At 36.3% G+C, this 16814-nt stretch overlaps 1 protein-coding gene across 2 annotated transcripts in view; it reads right to left on the bottom strand.

Annotated features, from left to right (window-relative positions):
* The window catches only part of LOC120634817 (ribosomal protein S6 kinase alpha-5-like), a 121504-nt gene that overhangs the window by 40131 nt on the left and 64559 nt on the right, over positions 1–16814 (bottom strand). For both annotated transcript variants that reach the window (XM_039905639.1, XM_039905640.1), the window contains exons 5-6: positions 12115–12230; positions 11033–11221 (exon numbers count right to left, since the gene is read on the bottom strand). In XM_039905639.1, coding sequence (XP_039761573.1) covers positions 11033–11221; positions 12115–12230 — 305 coding nt within the window. The remainder of the gene's footprint in view (positions 1–11032; positions 11222–12114; positions 12231–16814) is intronic.

The raw sequence follows: 16814 nt of genomic DNA, 5'->3' as shown, positions 1-16814 counted from the left end.
ACTGTCAAAGGAAGTTTTTTCTTTTTTTTTTTCAAACGCGTCGCGCACTGATAATCAAATGATTTTGTTGGCTTTCACTTGTTGGATTCAATTCGTTAGCGTTGAGAAAATATGGTCCTCTGTGAGATTAAAATCGAGACAGTAAGATCCAATTTTTTATCGCAATTACACGGCATTTGCAATTATCACCTTAAAACTTAGCAGGAATAAGATTTAGGGAGTCTAGAGTTACTAAGATTTTTGGCAACTTTTCCGTTCTACTCAAACCCCCATACCATAAATGTTGTAAAGCGGTTGCATAGTTATGCAATGTTTTTTCTTTTTCTTTCGAATAGTTAATTACTGATTACAAATAGAGAGAAAACATTATATAGTAGTGTTATATGCATTTTAAATTTATAAAATTGATAATTCCTCCAAGTGTAGATAAAAACACTAATAAAAATTATAAAAATTATATAAACAATTTTAAATACTAAGACCCACCCAAAACGACCTCTATAATGTTCTGAGGTGATGGAAATAATTAATTATATCACTCAACTTAAAACTTAAGCAAAGAAAACTTAAAGAACAGGTAGTGGAATAAAAAATAAAAAAATATATATATATATTTATATAAGTTTACATATATATACTACGACAAACACACAAGCCCAAAAGTAAGCGTAGCTTGTGTTATGGGAACTAAGATAGCTGATGATTATTTTTATGAACAAAATACACATAAATACTTATAATGTACAGATAAACACACACACACTGAAAAACATTCATGTACTCGTACATCACACAAACATTTTTTCAGTTGTTGGAATCGAACCTACGGCCTTGGACGAGGAGAGCAAGTCGCTGCCCACCGCGCCAACCGGCTGTCTTTACAATATACATATATCAGTATAGGTTACAACAAAGTATATATACTTAATCTTTACTTTTAAAACATTATATTGAAGAAAGGTCAGAGGTAGGTATTTCGTATCGCATGAGGTAATGTCAAGTAAAAGCCGAATACTCTCACGAACGACAAATATTTTATTACAAGTATGCATAATTTCCCAAGAATCTATCATGTTGTATTCACTACTTATAAATATCAATGTAGAGAGAAAGAAAGGTCAAAGTTTCTAAATTGTGGAAACTTCATTAGTTTATGTGATATAAAAATGCCTGATTACCCGATAAAAGATAAGTGGAGTCCACCAATCTGTTCTGGACCAGCTTGGTTAACTAATGCCTTAACCTTCTCATTTTGGGGGGGAGATTCGTGCCCCGTAGTGGACCCAGTGCACGCTAATGATAATACGAGTTATACATACATTTTAGGGTAGGCAGTGCTTTTGCGCATGTACCCTCTACGCACGTTTCGCTCCGAAGCATCCTCAGGAGATGTTGACTTTACAATGAATAATTGTTAAGTAATTATTCATTGTATATTGCCGAAGATATGTTTGGTATGGAGTATAAGGATTGAAGAAATTATAAATTACACCACACAGATTCTCCTGCTTTTCGCGGAGTATAGCAAATTAAGCTTAATTTTGATAACAAAACATGTATTTACTCTTATAACGTTTAATAACAGACAGGGTTTCTATTGTTTAAAAAGAAAATTCTTGTTTTTATTCACCTACCTTAACCTTAGAACTCAGCAAATATTTTTTTAAATGTCATACTTACGCGTTAGATGCCAACGTATTATAAATATCGTAGCATTGTGTTAAGTGACCAAGATAGTGATTACAAAATGGTTTGCAATAATTTTATTACTATACTAGTGGTGCCACACGACAATGACGTGCCGCTAAACGATTAAGTGTTCCGATGCGATGTCGCTTGGAAACCGATTAGGGGTACGGCTACAATACTCCCTAACAGTTAAGCCCGCTACCATCTTAAGACAGCATCATCAGTTACCGCCAGGTGAGATTGCAGACAAGGGCTAACTTGTAGTGGAATAAAAAGATTTTTTTTAGAACTGTTAAATGGGAACAACTTTGTCATACATGATCTTATCGAAACTTCAACTCTAAAAATGAAAAAAAAACCCTGATATTAAAACATTCTTCATCGGTGCGTTCCTCGTATAGTCACAGCGTTATGATAAATGGCCTTCCGCGATAAAGGGACTATCCGATACTGAAAGAAGTCTGACCAGTAGTTCCAGAGATAATCGCGTTCGAGTAATCAAACCAACAAACAAACTCGTCAGCTTTATATATTAGTTTAAGATATAGGTACTTGATCATTACTGCACCTTTGACTTACGAGTGTTTATTTATTGTAATACTATGCAATAGAATATAATTCAATCATTTTGTTGTAAACAGCCGCGGCGGTCTAATAAGGTTGCTTGGAAGCAACCGGCTACTTTTTAAACACAAATAATAAATCCCCCTATTAAATCCCCCAATAGGGGATAAAATTAACGTGTCCATCTGCTAAAGCACGGGAACATGGAATAAGAGAAGTTTATCCCCGTTTATTTATTACACATATATTATTTGGATATTATGCCCACGTGTGCGCCAATGCTCTGAGAGTTGATAAAGCCGTGGGAGAAGATAAATTTTTATCCTTTCCCTGGGGAGATATATGACTCCTGCCCATGCTAGCCGCGCTGGGATTGTTTTCCGAAAAACAAAAAAAAAAAAAACAACTATATCGTGGCAGTGAGTAGACATAAATAAAAAGCAATTAGAACGACAAATCAAAATGTAGCGTATAAACGGATATTCTATTAAAACTTTCTATTGCGGAATCGTGACTTCCGCAGGATGAATATAGATATTTACTATATAACAATCTCCATAAACAAGTGTTTCTTCTTTTCATCAGCATTGATTGAATGAGTGAATGAAAGAACGTATGAATAAAAGATATAATGTTACGCTTGACCATATATCTTACACGATTCAGTATTCTCGACAGAAATCAATGACATCTACCTCAAACTCAAATGGGGAGTAAGTTTTCTTAGGTATTTATTAAAAGAAATAAATAAATACCATATAAGTAGGGTTTTCCGATTATTCATGCAAGCAAATATTGCAAAAAAAAAAAATGGAAACGGAGAAATGCACGGTGCTGCCCCGTGCATTTTAGGTCGCGTATTAGTTCTCGTCATTCCACTCTTAATGACTTAAAATATCATGTGGATTTTTATAAAAAACTGAACCCCTCGAATGATTTCTTTACTTTTTACAGACGCTATGCTGAGGCTGGGTACTAAGGCATCATGAACAACAAGAGAGTTAATTCTGTTTCGAAATACACGGTTAGTCATAATTCTCGTGAAGTGCCTACCGCGATTGCCTTGAGGTACCCAAAATTAGAAGTTACCTGGAAAATTCACGACGCCGGTAGGATATTGCCCTCCTACTCTTTGATCAGTAATGTTGATATTACAAAAGACTTTGAGGCAAAATTGCATCGACGACGATTGCGATTCGGCGGAATGTCAACATGTGGGCGGAGACTCTAACGGGAGAGGTGAGGTGGTAACGAAGTATGCTTTAATAATAATAAGAGTGTTGAGCGACTGTTATTGTTTCGATAGTCGTTTGAGTCAATAGTGTTGTCGCGAAAAGCTTCGACCAACATCTTAACATGCTTCCGCTTGGTTGTTGGATCAAGGGTCCCACCCACAGAAGGCAGTAGTCCTTGAAACGCCGCGTATTTTGAGGAGGTTCCTCACTCTGGAGCCCTGACAGCCGGTTGTTTGGGCATTCCAAAAGCCCCAAAGCCAAAAAGCCAAAAGGGGAAGTGGATGTTTTTATTTATAATTTTTTAAATAGTTTTTAATATTTTTTAATAGTTTATAATAAAAATCCAATGCGATAATTTTGGACAAAGCATGTCTTCTCCAACTTCCTGAAGGTTGCTGTTGCCAGAGTTACGTATTCTTTCCCCGAAGGATGTATAAATAAAATTGATGGATTGAATTGATTGATTGATGCTATACGCGCCCAGCAGTAAAGAAATCGGGCTAACCCGCCTCGGCGAACATGCCCGATGCACTGCAGTATCTGGGAAGCTTCATAAGATGTCATTGGTTCAACTCGGTAAGAAAATTAAAAAGTATTTACAAATCTAACAAGCCGTACCCACTATGTTATCACAGCTTACTACGTTATTTGTAGATTCAAATTCCTCATTGCATACTTGGGTGGTTAGATTAAAGATGTTATTGTGTTGGGACAAAAGAATGATATACAGCATGATATTCCGGGCTTAAAGAAGGTAAGAATGTGGTCATTCCATAACGCGGAATCACTCTATATTTAGGTGGCATGCCTATAAAAAGTTCAGATAAGTGTTGATACCACGTGAAATGGCTTGCGGCACCGGCGCGCGCGCCGTATTCAAAATGGCGCCGCGGAAGTGGGTCACGGCGATCACCCGACAATGTTCACCAAATGAAATTATATGTTTGTTGCTTAGTCGAGGGTAAGCACTTACTAAATAAACAAATATACTACGAAAATACTCACATCGCCATCTAGCCACAAAGTAAGCAAAGCTTGTGTTATGGATACAAAGCTGATTGATGAATATTTTTATGAATAATATCCATAAATACAGGTAATATACAGACACAGAAAAAGATTCATGTTTTCATTTAATCCTGACCTGACCCTGTTTAATCCCACTTAGGGTTAGTTTTTTTTCTAAGTCACATAACTATCGTAACGAACGCTGAATTAAACGACACATCATTCATTAATGCAAACAAGAAAACATTTAAAATTAGCATGTAAAAGTAAAAGTTGCCGAAATCGACGATAGTAGGTCAAACTAAAAACTTCTGTAGTATAATGTATATTTATTCGAATGGGCCCATCAAAAGCGCTTATAAATCGTTCACACATATATTTTGAATTATTGTGAGATGATTATGATAACTACACTCGTTAATTTAAACTTGGTAACTCGTTAACATAACATTTATTATCTCGTTAACTTAGGCTTAACTCATTAAGGATGAGAAAGTTTTAAAGAAAAGTCCTTACTATGTAAACAATAGTTTCATTCGTAAGTAGACGGCCGACTGGCGCAGTGGGCAGCGACCCTGCTCTCTGAGTCCAAGGCCGTGGGTTCGATTCCCACAACTGGAAATTATTTGTGTGATGAACATTAATGTTTTTCAATGCCTGGGTGTTTATCTTTATATTATATGTATTTATGTATATTATTCATATAAAATATTTATTCATCAGTCATCTTAGTACTCAGTACAGCTTCGCTTACTTTGGGGCGATTTTAGATGGCGATTCGGTATTGTTGTAATATATATATATATATTTTTTTATATGTATAAAAGTCCGAATGTCGCGCACGTACCAAAACCTTGCAATATTATTTATTATAGGTTTGATTATTTATCAATTCGGTTTTAACTTTGTGCAATACAAACTTAGAGTTCAAAATTGAATGTTTGCACACTTAAATTTGCAACTTTCAACATAATATACATATATTATGAGAGCATATAATATAACCTATAAGATATAGAAGGCGCGCGGTCATCGACGTTGTTTACAAGGCATTCCATATGCATTTGTCATATAAAAGCTAAGCACTAATCATTTGCTACCTATTCTACAGTACAGTTACAAAGATATTAATTTCAACAGATAAAAATTCATTTATTTCAACTAGGCCTCCTTTATAAGCACTTTTGAAACGTCAAGTCTGTCAGTAGTGACTCTACCACCAGTTCGGAAGGCAGATTCCACTGAGAAGAGTCGGCAAGAAACTTAGTAGATTGCCCTTTTCCAACATCATTTTAAAGTTTGACTTTGAGTCTTTAGAATTCTTCTGTTTTGTGAGAGATGAGAGCGGAGTGGCCTGCTTCCAAGCAGCTATGTCGTTAAAACTGATCTAACCGAGTTAGGAAACCAAAAACTGGGTTCTCGGTTCGCAGCACCGATGGACTTTGGCGTTATATAGAACTGTGGATTAATCAATCAATCAACCAATCAAAAATATTTTATTGCACACAAGAACAAAACAGAAATAAATAAAAGAGAACAAAGCTACAAGATGTATGGATGTGGCTGTTGAATAAATAAATGTAGCATACAACATCATCAGCATCATTTTCAACCCATTACCGGCCCACTACCGGCACACATTCATTGAAAACATTGAATGAATGAATGAATGAAATACACTTAAATGTACACCAAATTAAAAAAAAACAAGCATTTTTTGCAAGTATAATAAACTACGAATGAATGAAATGAATGAAATACACTTTATTGTACACCATTGTTGTATAATTTAAAAAAAACAAGCATTAAAAATATATATATATATATCCAATTAAAATAAAGGAGAAAAGGTACAATAGGCGGCCTTAGGCCTAGGCGCTTAAAAGCGATCTCTACAAGGCGACCTACCAAATTGAGGTACGACATATACTATGACAATACACACATCGCCATCTAGTCCCAAAGTAAGCGTAGCTTGTGTTGCTAAAATGACTGATGAATATTTTTATGAATTACATATATATTTATGTAATTCATAATTATATTCGTTATATATATATATATATATAAATACGTATTATATACAGTTTAACACCCATACACTGATGCCCATCACACAAATATTTTCCATTTGTGGGAATCGAACCCACAGCCTTGGGTCGCTGACCACTTTGCCGGTCGGCCGGTCGGCAATGCCCAGCAACGTGTACCAGAGTTTTTCTCAATTTTATATCATCTACATGCTTAGTGCACACCTACCCCGAATGCACGCCCATGATACATACAATAGGAATTTATTATCCCGGCAAAATATAAGTACACACGCAATAAGTGGTTCCTCATCATCCGAGCACCTACTTCAGATAAGTATATATTTCCCATGCAAACTGTAAACTACTCTGCCGCTATTTAAAAGGAAGAAAGAAAGAAAAAAAGAAAAATCGTCTTTAGTTACATTTGTGTCATAAAAGTAAATAAATAAATACTACGACAGTTCACACATCGCCAACTAGCGCCAAAGTAAGAGTAGCTTGTGTTATGGGTACTGAGATGACTGATGAATATTTTTATGAATATAATGCACATAAATTACTAATAATATACAGATAAACACCCAGACACTGAAAACATTCATGTTCATCACACAAACATTTTCCAGTTGTGGGAATCGAACCCACGGCCTTGGACTCAGAGAGCAGGGTCGCTGCCCACTGCGCCAGTCGGCCGTCTATTTACGAATGAAATTATTGTTTACATAGTAAGGACTTTTCTTTAAAACTTTCTCATCCTTAATGAGTTAAGCCTAAGTTAAAGTTAAAACGCGGAAGGCAGGGTCACTGCCCACTGCGCCAGTCGGCCGTCAAAAGTGTTTAAAATAAAAATGTGTGACAAAGGAGCTGGCTCAGTCTATGCATACTAAAACGCCCACCACTGGTTTTCAGCAAGCCCCCGTTATCTGCGTCGTCGCCGAAACCTCGCGAGTAAACAATAACAAAACAATCATATTGCCTTAATATCACTATAAAACTATTATCGGTATAACCCTCCTCAAGAATATGGGGGGCTATAAATACAAGATTTTTCTAATCAGTCAGGAAGTTCTATAGATTTGCGCGTTTAAACAAACAAACAAAAAAACCCTCTTCAACTTTATTATTAGTTGATAGTATAAATATACGAGTAAATAAACAATAAAATCTTTAAAGCAAACACGTATAATATAAAGCATAATCCAACTTTGTGAGATGTACATGAGGTTAATAGAGTCCAGTATAGTGACCTTATAACACTATAATTTATTCGGTTTATATCCGAATTAGCGTCGTCGGTACGGGCAAGTAGGTCACGGTCCGCGAGCAAGATGGCAGATACAGTTGGTGATGAGTGCGAAAGAGAGTGATAGCACAAGTAAATGCCTATGAAACTGGAGCGAGTGCGAAATTTTTTAACTTCGCAAATCGTAACGGATTGCTTCAGTTAGTTTTTGTGGTTATAGTGCGAAAATTATCTTCGCGAAACCAAACTGTTTTTAAGGTCATCTTTATCGATTCAATTGATTTACGTTCACTGCTGGACATAGGTATTTTGTAGGCACTTCCAAAATCCACGTCCACCTTTTGAGAGGCCGGCCTACGCTGCGATTTACAGGTGCAGGGTCGCCATTCCAGCATCTTAGGAGAACGTCCATCGGTTCTTTGAGCTATGTTCCCATATTCACATCAGCTTTGAGCGCATTGTTGAGAACTCAAATCTTTTATTAACTTCGAAAAGTTGTTAAAATTTTTAAAACACTAATATAGAAAGTAAACAAAGGAAATTGTATCTTGTGATAGAGTGACTTATTAACAGACAGACTTGACGTCAAAAGTGCTTGTAAGCCGAATTGAAATAAATGAATTTTGAATTTATTCCTTATGATAGATCGCTTCCAAGTTCCAGCCGACCTAAGTTAATGAATTTATCAAAAATGGAAATTTAAAATTATTTTAATACTAGCTTTTACACACGGCTTCACTCGCGTGGTAATTTGAATAAACTATCTCTATGCCAAAAATAACGTCAATCCAACGTTGCTCTGTTTCTGAGTGATTCAAGTACAAAACGTAAACGTAAGCGTATCTTCCCACAGGAACTGTGCATTTTTGCGGGATAAAAAGTATAGCCTATATCACTACACTCCGGCCCATAAACTATCTCTATGCAAAAATTCACACCAATCCGTTGCTCCGTTGCTGCGTTATTAATGGACAAACAAACTCACTTTCGCATTTATTATAATATTAGTATGGATAATTTAATTTTACTAAACTTTTATTAGTACTCGCGCAAATAATTTTATTTACATTTATTTGCGCCACGGGGGTCATCATCTTTGACCGATGATTTCTGACGATGTCAACGTATAAAACATTAACGTGGGTACCTATTAACAACTTGTTAAAAGTAAAACAAAAATTTACATAGAGCGAGGCCCTGGCGTCGATAAGGTGCCATCTGCACTCATTATCACCATTAATTGCTCTAAACTGGTTCAAGTAAACATGTTACAGGTATTTTTAAATGTCCCACTTGTTCAACAATGATACATTTTTACAACTCGAAAACACTGTAGTTACTTTATAAAATAATTAAAATTTAAAATTCGAGTACCTCCTACATTTAATATAGTGTAACTTATCTACTCGTCAAAATAATGCGGGGAAAACAATATAATTCGCCATTATGTGGTTTCGGCCATCTTGGATGCGGAATTTGGCAGGATATAGTATTATACTAGCCAAGCCCTTACATTTGATACCCATTCATATATACGTAAAAAAAAAAAAATTGCGGCGGCCATCTTTGAGTTGAAACTTGTCATAGTCAGCGAACGAAAAAAGCTGCTTTTAGTGCATAGTATTTAACTAGTCAAGCCCTCTCATTTGATTCCTATATTGAGAGAGTTGTGAATAAATATGTAATCCGCCATTTTGTGGCCCGGCCATATTGGACCGATTCTCATCAAAAAGAACAGTCAGTGCAGTGGTTAAAAAAAAATATTTTGCAAATCAAATATGTTGAAGTAATGCCCAAACATAAATTTAAAAAAAAAACATACGAATTAATAACCTCATTTTCGAAGGAAATCGGTTAAAAACCGGCGATAGTTCAATGCTTGGGGCATAGCTTGAGAGGGGCGTACCCCAGCTTAGCAGTACCGCTAACTTTTATAGGTTATGTGCGTTTAAAGCAAATAAATATTACTTCCTTAAACAAACATGACAGTTCGATTTTTCAATTTAGTAAAATCTAAGAAGAATCTCGAAGCATACTAAAGCCGCTAACAGTATCCTATGTGATATTAGCTAACATAATATATCAACTATATAATATTCGACGCGCTCACGTGCAATCGAGCGGTGCTTCACAACTTTCTCTCGAACGCCGCACCGTTTCATTCAATGCCTCTGCTTGCAAACAGCTGTTTGGCGTGAAACTCATTTTGTTGTTTACTGTACCCCTGGTACAAGATTTGCAATCTCGTACTAGCTTTTGACTATCGAAATACTTGAAAATCAGAGTAAAATTGATCTTATCTTTATTGTTTTAAAGCTCAAATTTGTGTTCAATTCTTCAACTAGGCCTTTGTTTGTTATGCGGTTTTTGCATAACAAACTGCAGCTTAAAATTGCCCTAATGCCACTCGTTTTCGGGTCGCAAATCCTGTACTTCTGATTTCTGTTTAACAAACGTTCTGTCAAAAGCTCGAGCTAAAGAATGAGCTTTAATACAATGCGAATAAGATCCACTTCAATCATAAAGTGTTTCCATACTTGAAAACGACTACTCGCTTGCGAGCGAACAAATCGTGTACCTGCTAAGGCAACAGAACGTTTGTGGAATAAAAATCAAAAGCACGAGATTTGCAAATCTAAGACGAGTATAATAAGGTATATTTTACTTTGACGGCATAGGGTTTGGAATGCGAAAACGACTCGATTGCGAGTTGCGACCGATCAAATCTTGTACTAAGGCTAGTTACTGATTTACCGCGGTGGGGTTTTCTCCAGATCGCCAGTGTTTTGTTGTTTATGGCTTTATTGTTGTTTTCTTTCAACAAAATATACGTTACATGGTTTGAAATTAGTATTCAATTTAAGAATGCAGAAGACAGTTTTCAGTTTACGTGAAACTTATACTAGGCTGTTTCTTGCCGTATTTAATGTTTCTTTATTTTTTATTAGCAAAGATCAGTATTTTTGAATTTTTTATATAATATTTTATATTTTTGTTGTAGAACTTAGGTTAGCGTTTTTTAAGGTTCCATAAATTTAAGGTACCAGTTATCTAAGAGCTGGCGTTTACTAAGATCAAAGGAAAGCCGAGCAATCCAGAGCGCTTTCAGCTTGGCCACTTTGCCTATAGGTTGGCAAATTTTTTCACACTTCTGAAGAAATATAACTTAGGCTAACTTAAGGTAACATAAATCAAAGGTAAACGCAATCTCATCAATTAGTCTGTAATATAATATGATGGTAATAAAGCTAAGTACTCACAATATCGTGCCCTTGACTGCCACTCCTGACCACTTCCGGCGCCATATACTCGATGGTACCACAGAAGCTGTAAGCGCGGCTCTCACCGCCGCAGAACTCCTTGGAGAGACCGAAGTCCGTCAGGACTATGTGACCTTCAGCGTCCAGCAGGATGTTCTCAAGCTTGATGTCACGGTAGATAATGCCGAGCTGCGGGGAATATGAGGTATTATAAAACAAGAGTAACTCGCAATCGAGTAGTCCCTTTCGAGTATCGAAATACTTGAACATCAGAGTAAAATTGATCTTATCTATATTCAATTAAAGCTCTAATTTGCCTACAATTCTTCAACAAGGACTTTTGGCAGTATCCTTAGCACAAGTTTTGCAACTTAAAATGGATCCAATTTCAATCGTTTTAGAGTCGCAAATCCAGTACTTCTAATTTCTGTTTAACAAACGTTCTGTCCAAAGCTCGTGCTAAAGAATTAGCTTTAATACAGATCCATTTAACATCCAAAGCTTTGGAAGTTGTTCCCATAATAAATTGGCGTGAAACTACAAATACCGCCTTTGGACTCCTGAATGTCACGATTAACTATCTTTTCTGTTTTTTTTCTCTTTACTGTGTACTAAATGTTTGTGTTTATAAAGTAACAAATAATACAAGACTGTGACCCAGTGGCGTGCACAGGTTCTTCGGCCAGGGTATGCATAAAGCAGATATATAGCATAAATAGAAAAGAATCCCCTCCAATACAAGCTATATAAAATAATTTGGGTAGGCAGTGCTTTTGTGCATGCACGATGTGCACGCAATTGCTGTGACCTAACCTAAACTAACATAGGCAAAAATTAAGCATAAAGTTTCTAGCTTTTGTTCCGTAATTAAGTTTAAGCTATCATCGACGGCCCAAGCAGATGGCCCACCTGATGATAACTGGAAAATCATCGGCTATAGACAGAGCGACATTTTGCAAGGTATGTACACGTGTTACACGTCCATCAACTTAGGTCGTAGGTGTTAAACCCCACGTGCCTATAATTAAACCAGCAACAATTCAGACCGGCGGCGGCTGGAGGGTTGGGGTCTACTTGCATACCTTATGTAACTGCTCCAAGGCCAGTATGATCTCAGCTATGTATATCCGAACTTCGTTCTCGTGGAAGTGCTCCCGCTGGTACAGATGCGTAAAGAGCTCACCACCCGCTACGTAATCTGCGACAAAGAGAGTTTCAGTCATCATCATCATCAACAACAACCCATTAACGGCCCACAAGGAACGGCAGGGTGATTACGTATCTCGCGACAGGTTTGCGACAGGCGTAAATCTTTCAATCACTGCTGTCAAACGTCACATTTGTTAATTTATTGTATGGAAAAGTGATTGCAAGATTTACGCCTGTCGCAAACCTGTCGCGAGATGCGTAATCATCCTGCGGGTCTCCTCTCAGACTAAGAAGCATTTTGACCTCGGCGCCGTAGAAAGTACAGAGGTGCACCGCGCGGCGCTACTTCTGTACCTATTTCTGCACACAAACATGTTTGCTTCTGGCATTTCTGTTCTTTATCATGCATCTATAGCATTTTGTTCTACGCCTTTGGTTGCCTGTTAGAGATCGCTTTGTAGCGATAAGGCTGCCAAATTTGACCGTCTACCGAATAGTGTTGCCCAAATTCAGTCTTGGTCTTGCAGTCTTGGTCTTGTTCTTGCGTTTTTGCAAGACCAAGACCAAGAACAAGACCGCGTATTTTTAGCAAGGCCAAGACCAAGACTGACCGTGCAAGACTTGAGCAAGAACAAGACATAGCCTGCAAGACTCTTGCGTCTTGCAGCTAGGACTTAGCGCTATTTCACGGAGTAGTTAGGTGTAACAGTTCGGTGTATAGGTAGGTAGGTACGCTTAGGAATTCTATGAGACGCAAAAAACTATATCAAAGAATATGAAAAACTGGACCTATGCGCATTACGACTAATACCATAAACATAGCGAATAAAAAAATATCTATTAAAATCAAACTGAGTGCATGCATAGTTATGTTTTAACCATCGGCACTTTGATAATGCGGCATCAAAGGTTTTGTACTTACTTCTCAAAGAAATTTGCCGCTTTTCGGAAGTACATGGTTATGATACACGCGCCGGCGGCTTCTTTTGAAATCTAAAACAATCGTTGCCGCCGCGCCGAAATCATAACATTTGACACTATTCATGCAAAATAATTTCGAATTTTAAGAGTACCTACAGGTGTTCCAAAGAATAAATAAGTTTCAGAGTGCTTAGAATGAAAATGAATACATTATACTGATCACGCAAGTAGTATTATGATTAGGATAAAATGGTGAGGATAGGTAGTAGATGTCATAATAATTCATTCTAGTAAGTAATTATAATATTGATTACTTATATGGTTTTAAACTAATTACTTAGGTACTATTATTGTACATTTAGTCATTATATTTCTTAAGTTTTTACAAGAAAAAATAGCAAAAAGTGTTCGAATATCTCTGAGAGAGATGATGAGAGTAAGTATTTACTAGCTGTGCCCGCGACTTCGTCCACGAGGAATAGTAACTTTGGAGGTATAGTGACGTTCAGGATTTATTTATTTATTTTAAAACTTCTGTCATCAAACATACAAACGAATTCTTCAGCTTTATTCAAATAAATGATAAATCGTAAAACTCTTTTATTAAATTTCTTATAAGTTGAGGGTTCAATCTCTTTCTAGACAGATAAGTATTGTTCTTTAAAATACAGTCAAGTTATTGTAATTAATTTGTTTTTTTACATGTTTTAGCAAATGTAAGCTTATAAATCATAAATGTTTATTAAGAAACAGTTACTTCCATGGAAAACGACATATAGGTCAGTTGATTTTTCGAATTTCTTATCAAATCTTCAGTTATTTATTAATCTGCTTGATCTTTACTATGGCTATGTTAATTCAAGCTCACAATGTTCCAATTCTAATACGTTTTTCTAAGATTTAAAGTAAACTTTAATAAATAGTAATAGACTAATAGGTAATTGCAAGACTTGCAAGACTCTTGCTGCAAGACCAAGACCAAGACCAAGACTGGGAGCGCAAGACCAAGACCAAGACCAAGACCAGGTGTATTGGCGCAAGACCAAGACCAAGACTGGCTAAGTCTCGTCTTGTTCTTGCATTTGGGCAACACTACTACCGAAACGCTATTATTTATGTCAAATTTCATCGAGATCCGTGAAGTGTATGAGCCGAACATAACAAAGCAAATAAATTAAAAAACAACACTTTCGATACTATCCATACCAGTATGAATATATAATAATGTGGAGGTTTATTTATTTATTAAATTCTTCATGTACATACAGTACATAAGAGACATGACGCCCCGCTGGGGCATTGCAATAAAATTTGTCGAAATTATTTTTATTTCTTTACTTAATTTAAATTATTATGTATATCCAAATTAAATTTCGTTATTTAATTTGTCAATTTAAATTATATTTATATTTTGTGTATTTCCTGTGTGGCGTGAAATAAAAGTATCTACAATTAGTATGTCTGGTGAGAGGCTTTGGCCGTGGCTAGTTTTCATCCTACCGACAAAGACGTGCCGCTGAGCGATTTAGTGTACCGGTGCGAATATGTCGCGTAGCAACTGATTAGGGATATGAGTACGACTACCATACGCCCTAACAGATTAGCCCGCTACCAACTTACACTGCATCATCACTTACCACCACGTAAGATTGTAGTCAAGGGCTAAGTTGTAGTGGAATAAAAAAAAAATTGTATTCGTACAGTCATTCATGTTTAGTACATTTACATTTTACTATTGAATTACTGTGTTTATCAAAAAAGCATCAAAATTAGTTGCGTAGTTTATACGATCAAACGCGTGAGCGACTTAGTTTCTTACTACGTAAAGAAGATATTCCAAAAATTTGAAAACTTTTCCAAAAAACAATCCATCACGTTTCAATCCAAAGGGTTGATAGGGACTTCCCCCTCGCGACATGAGATCCGTATAAACTCAAATGTCAACTAAGACATGTAAATGATTTGCTTTTAATTGTTCACTCACACACCGTTGCATTGAACAAGGAATGAATGGGTTAGTACTGTACGCAAAAAAAATAAAAGAAATTTAAAAAAAAATCAAAGCGAAGATACGTAGCCTAACTTCCTTAGTAAAGAGGTTTACTGAGGAAGGTTGGGTACGTATCATGAGAAGTATAAAATGTTATAAATTGTGACAACAAGATTTTTATATTCCGCCATATTTATTTCTTGAAATGATATTGCAAAGTTCGGGAGGAACAGATTTTACGACTTTAAAAGCGCAATCTTTTATCCAAGTCACTATTGGGGCTTCATTTTTTTTTTATTAACTGAGGATATCCAACACGCGTACGTGCTCTGATTGATTTTTTCACAGCGACCACTTGTGCATGCATGGTGTGCAATCCCCAATTTAGTTTTTCCCTAACATCATGACATTTTATTCTATAGGCAACCGTCTGAGTAAAATAGTTTCAGAAAGATACCCATCGTCACCCATGCCTATATATACGAGAAGCTTGCGTTCTGAAGGAGTTATTGCAGGAAAACCATCATTAATTATATTTATATTTATGTCACACAATACATATACATAATACATATTATAACACCATTATTTATATTTTTGTATGCTTACATTTACATTTGCTATTTTATTTAATTATTAATGTATTTTTTTAGTAAGTAATTATATGTATGGATTGCGATTTCCCGTCACTCATTGCCTTATTCCATTCGTTAAGATAGTGATAAGGCTGCCTTTTGCACATAATTATGTTAAAGTAAGTTTTCATGTGTGTGTTTCTTATATTAGTTAGCAATGAAGTTGTTTTAATAAATAAATAAGTATACCGAAACTAACGCGATCGTCGCTTAGCTTGTAAGCTAGAAAGCTAAATAAAATCTTCAACTTCATTTGCTAACCATACAGCACTTGATCAATAAGGGGATCGAGCAAGGGAAGCCGTCGAGTGCACTCAAAACTTCGCGAATACAATGCGGTATAAAGTTTAAGCTACTCGACAATTTTTTTTTTCTATCGCTCTCGTCGTTGAATCCTGTGTATCAGAACCCGTGATTGCGACGGTCTCTTCCATTGTTCGCAAGAACCGAGAGGTCGACAGATTGCGTTGGTTAAACAACGTTCGTCAGAGTCATTAACTAGATGGATTCGCGACTTCGCAGGTTCGTATTTGAACTTCACCCTTGTTACGAAACTTGGAATTTAAGGGGGTGCCCAGTAACAGCCATTCTAACTGTCAATCCCACCTGCCCGTGGTGTATGCAGATAATGTAAAACGAAGAAAATCTCCAGAACGAGTTATAAAAACTTAAGGGTAGGCTTTTTATAACTCTTACTATGCCTATCCTTAAGTTTTTTATATTTATTTATAATACTAGCTGTCCCGGCGAACTTCGTACCGCGGATGATTGACGGCCGATTGGCGCAGTTTGCAGCGACCCTGCTTTCTGAGTCAAAGGCCGTGGGTTCGATTCCCACGAGTGGAAAATATTTGTGTGATGAACATGAATGTTTTCCAGTGTCTGGGTGTTTATTTGTATATTTTAAGTATTTTATGTATATTATTCATCATTCATCGTAGTACCCATAACACAAGCTACGCTTACTTTGGGGCTAGATGACGATGTGTGTATTGTCGTAGTTTATTTATTATGATTTTTTTAAATAGTGTAACTAACACAACTTTCTTTTATATATATAGATATTATATTATATCATCGGCTCGCT

The sequence above is a fragment of the Pararge aegeria genome, chromosome 25, assembly GCF_905163445.1.
Source record: "Pararge aegeria chromosome 25, ilParAegt1.1, whole genome shotgun sequence".
Taxonomy (NCBI): Eukaryota; Metazoa; Arthropoda; class Insecta; order Lepidoptera; family Nymphalidae; genus Pararge; species Pararge aegeria.
The sequence above is the reverse complement of the archived record's forward strand: the minus strand, read 5'-3'. Positions and strand labels throughout refer to the sequence as shown.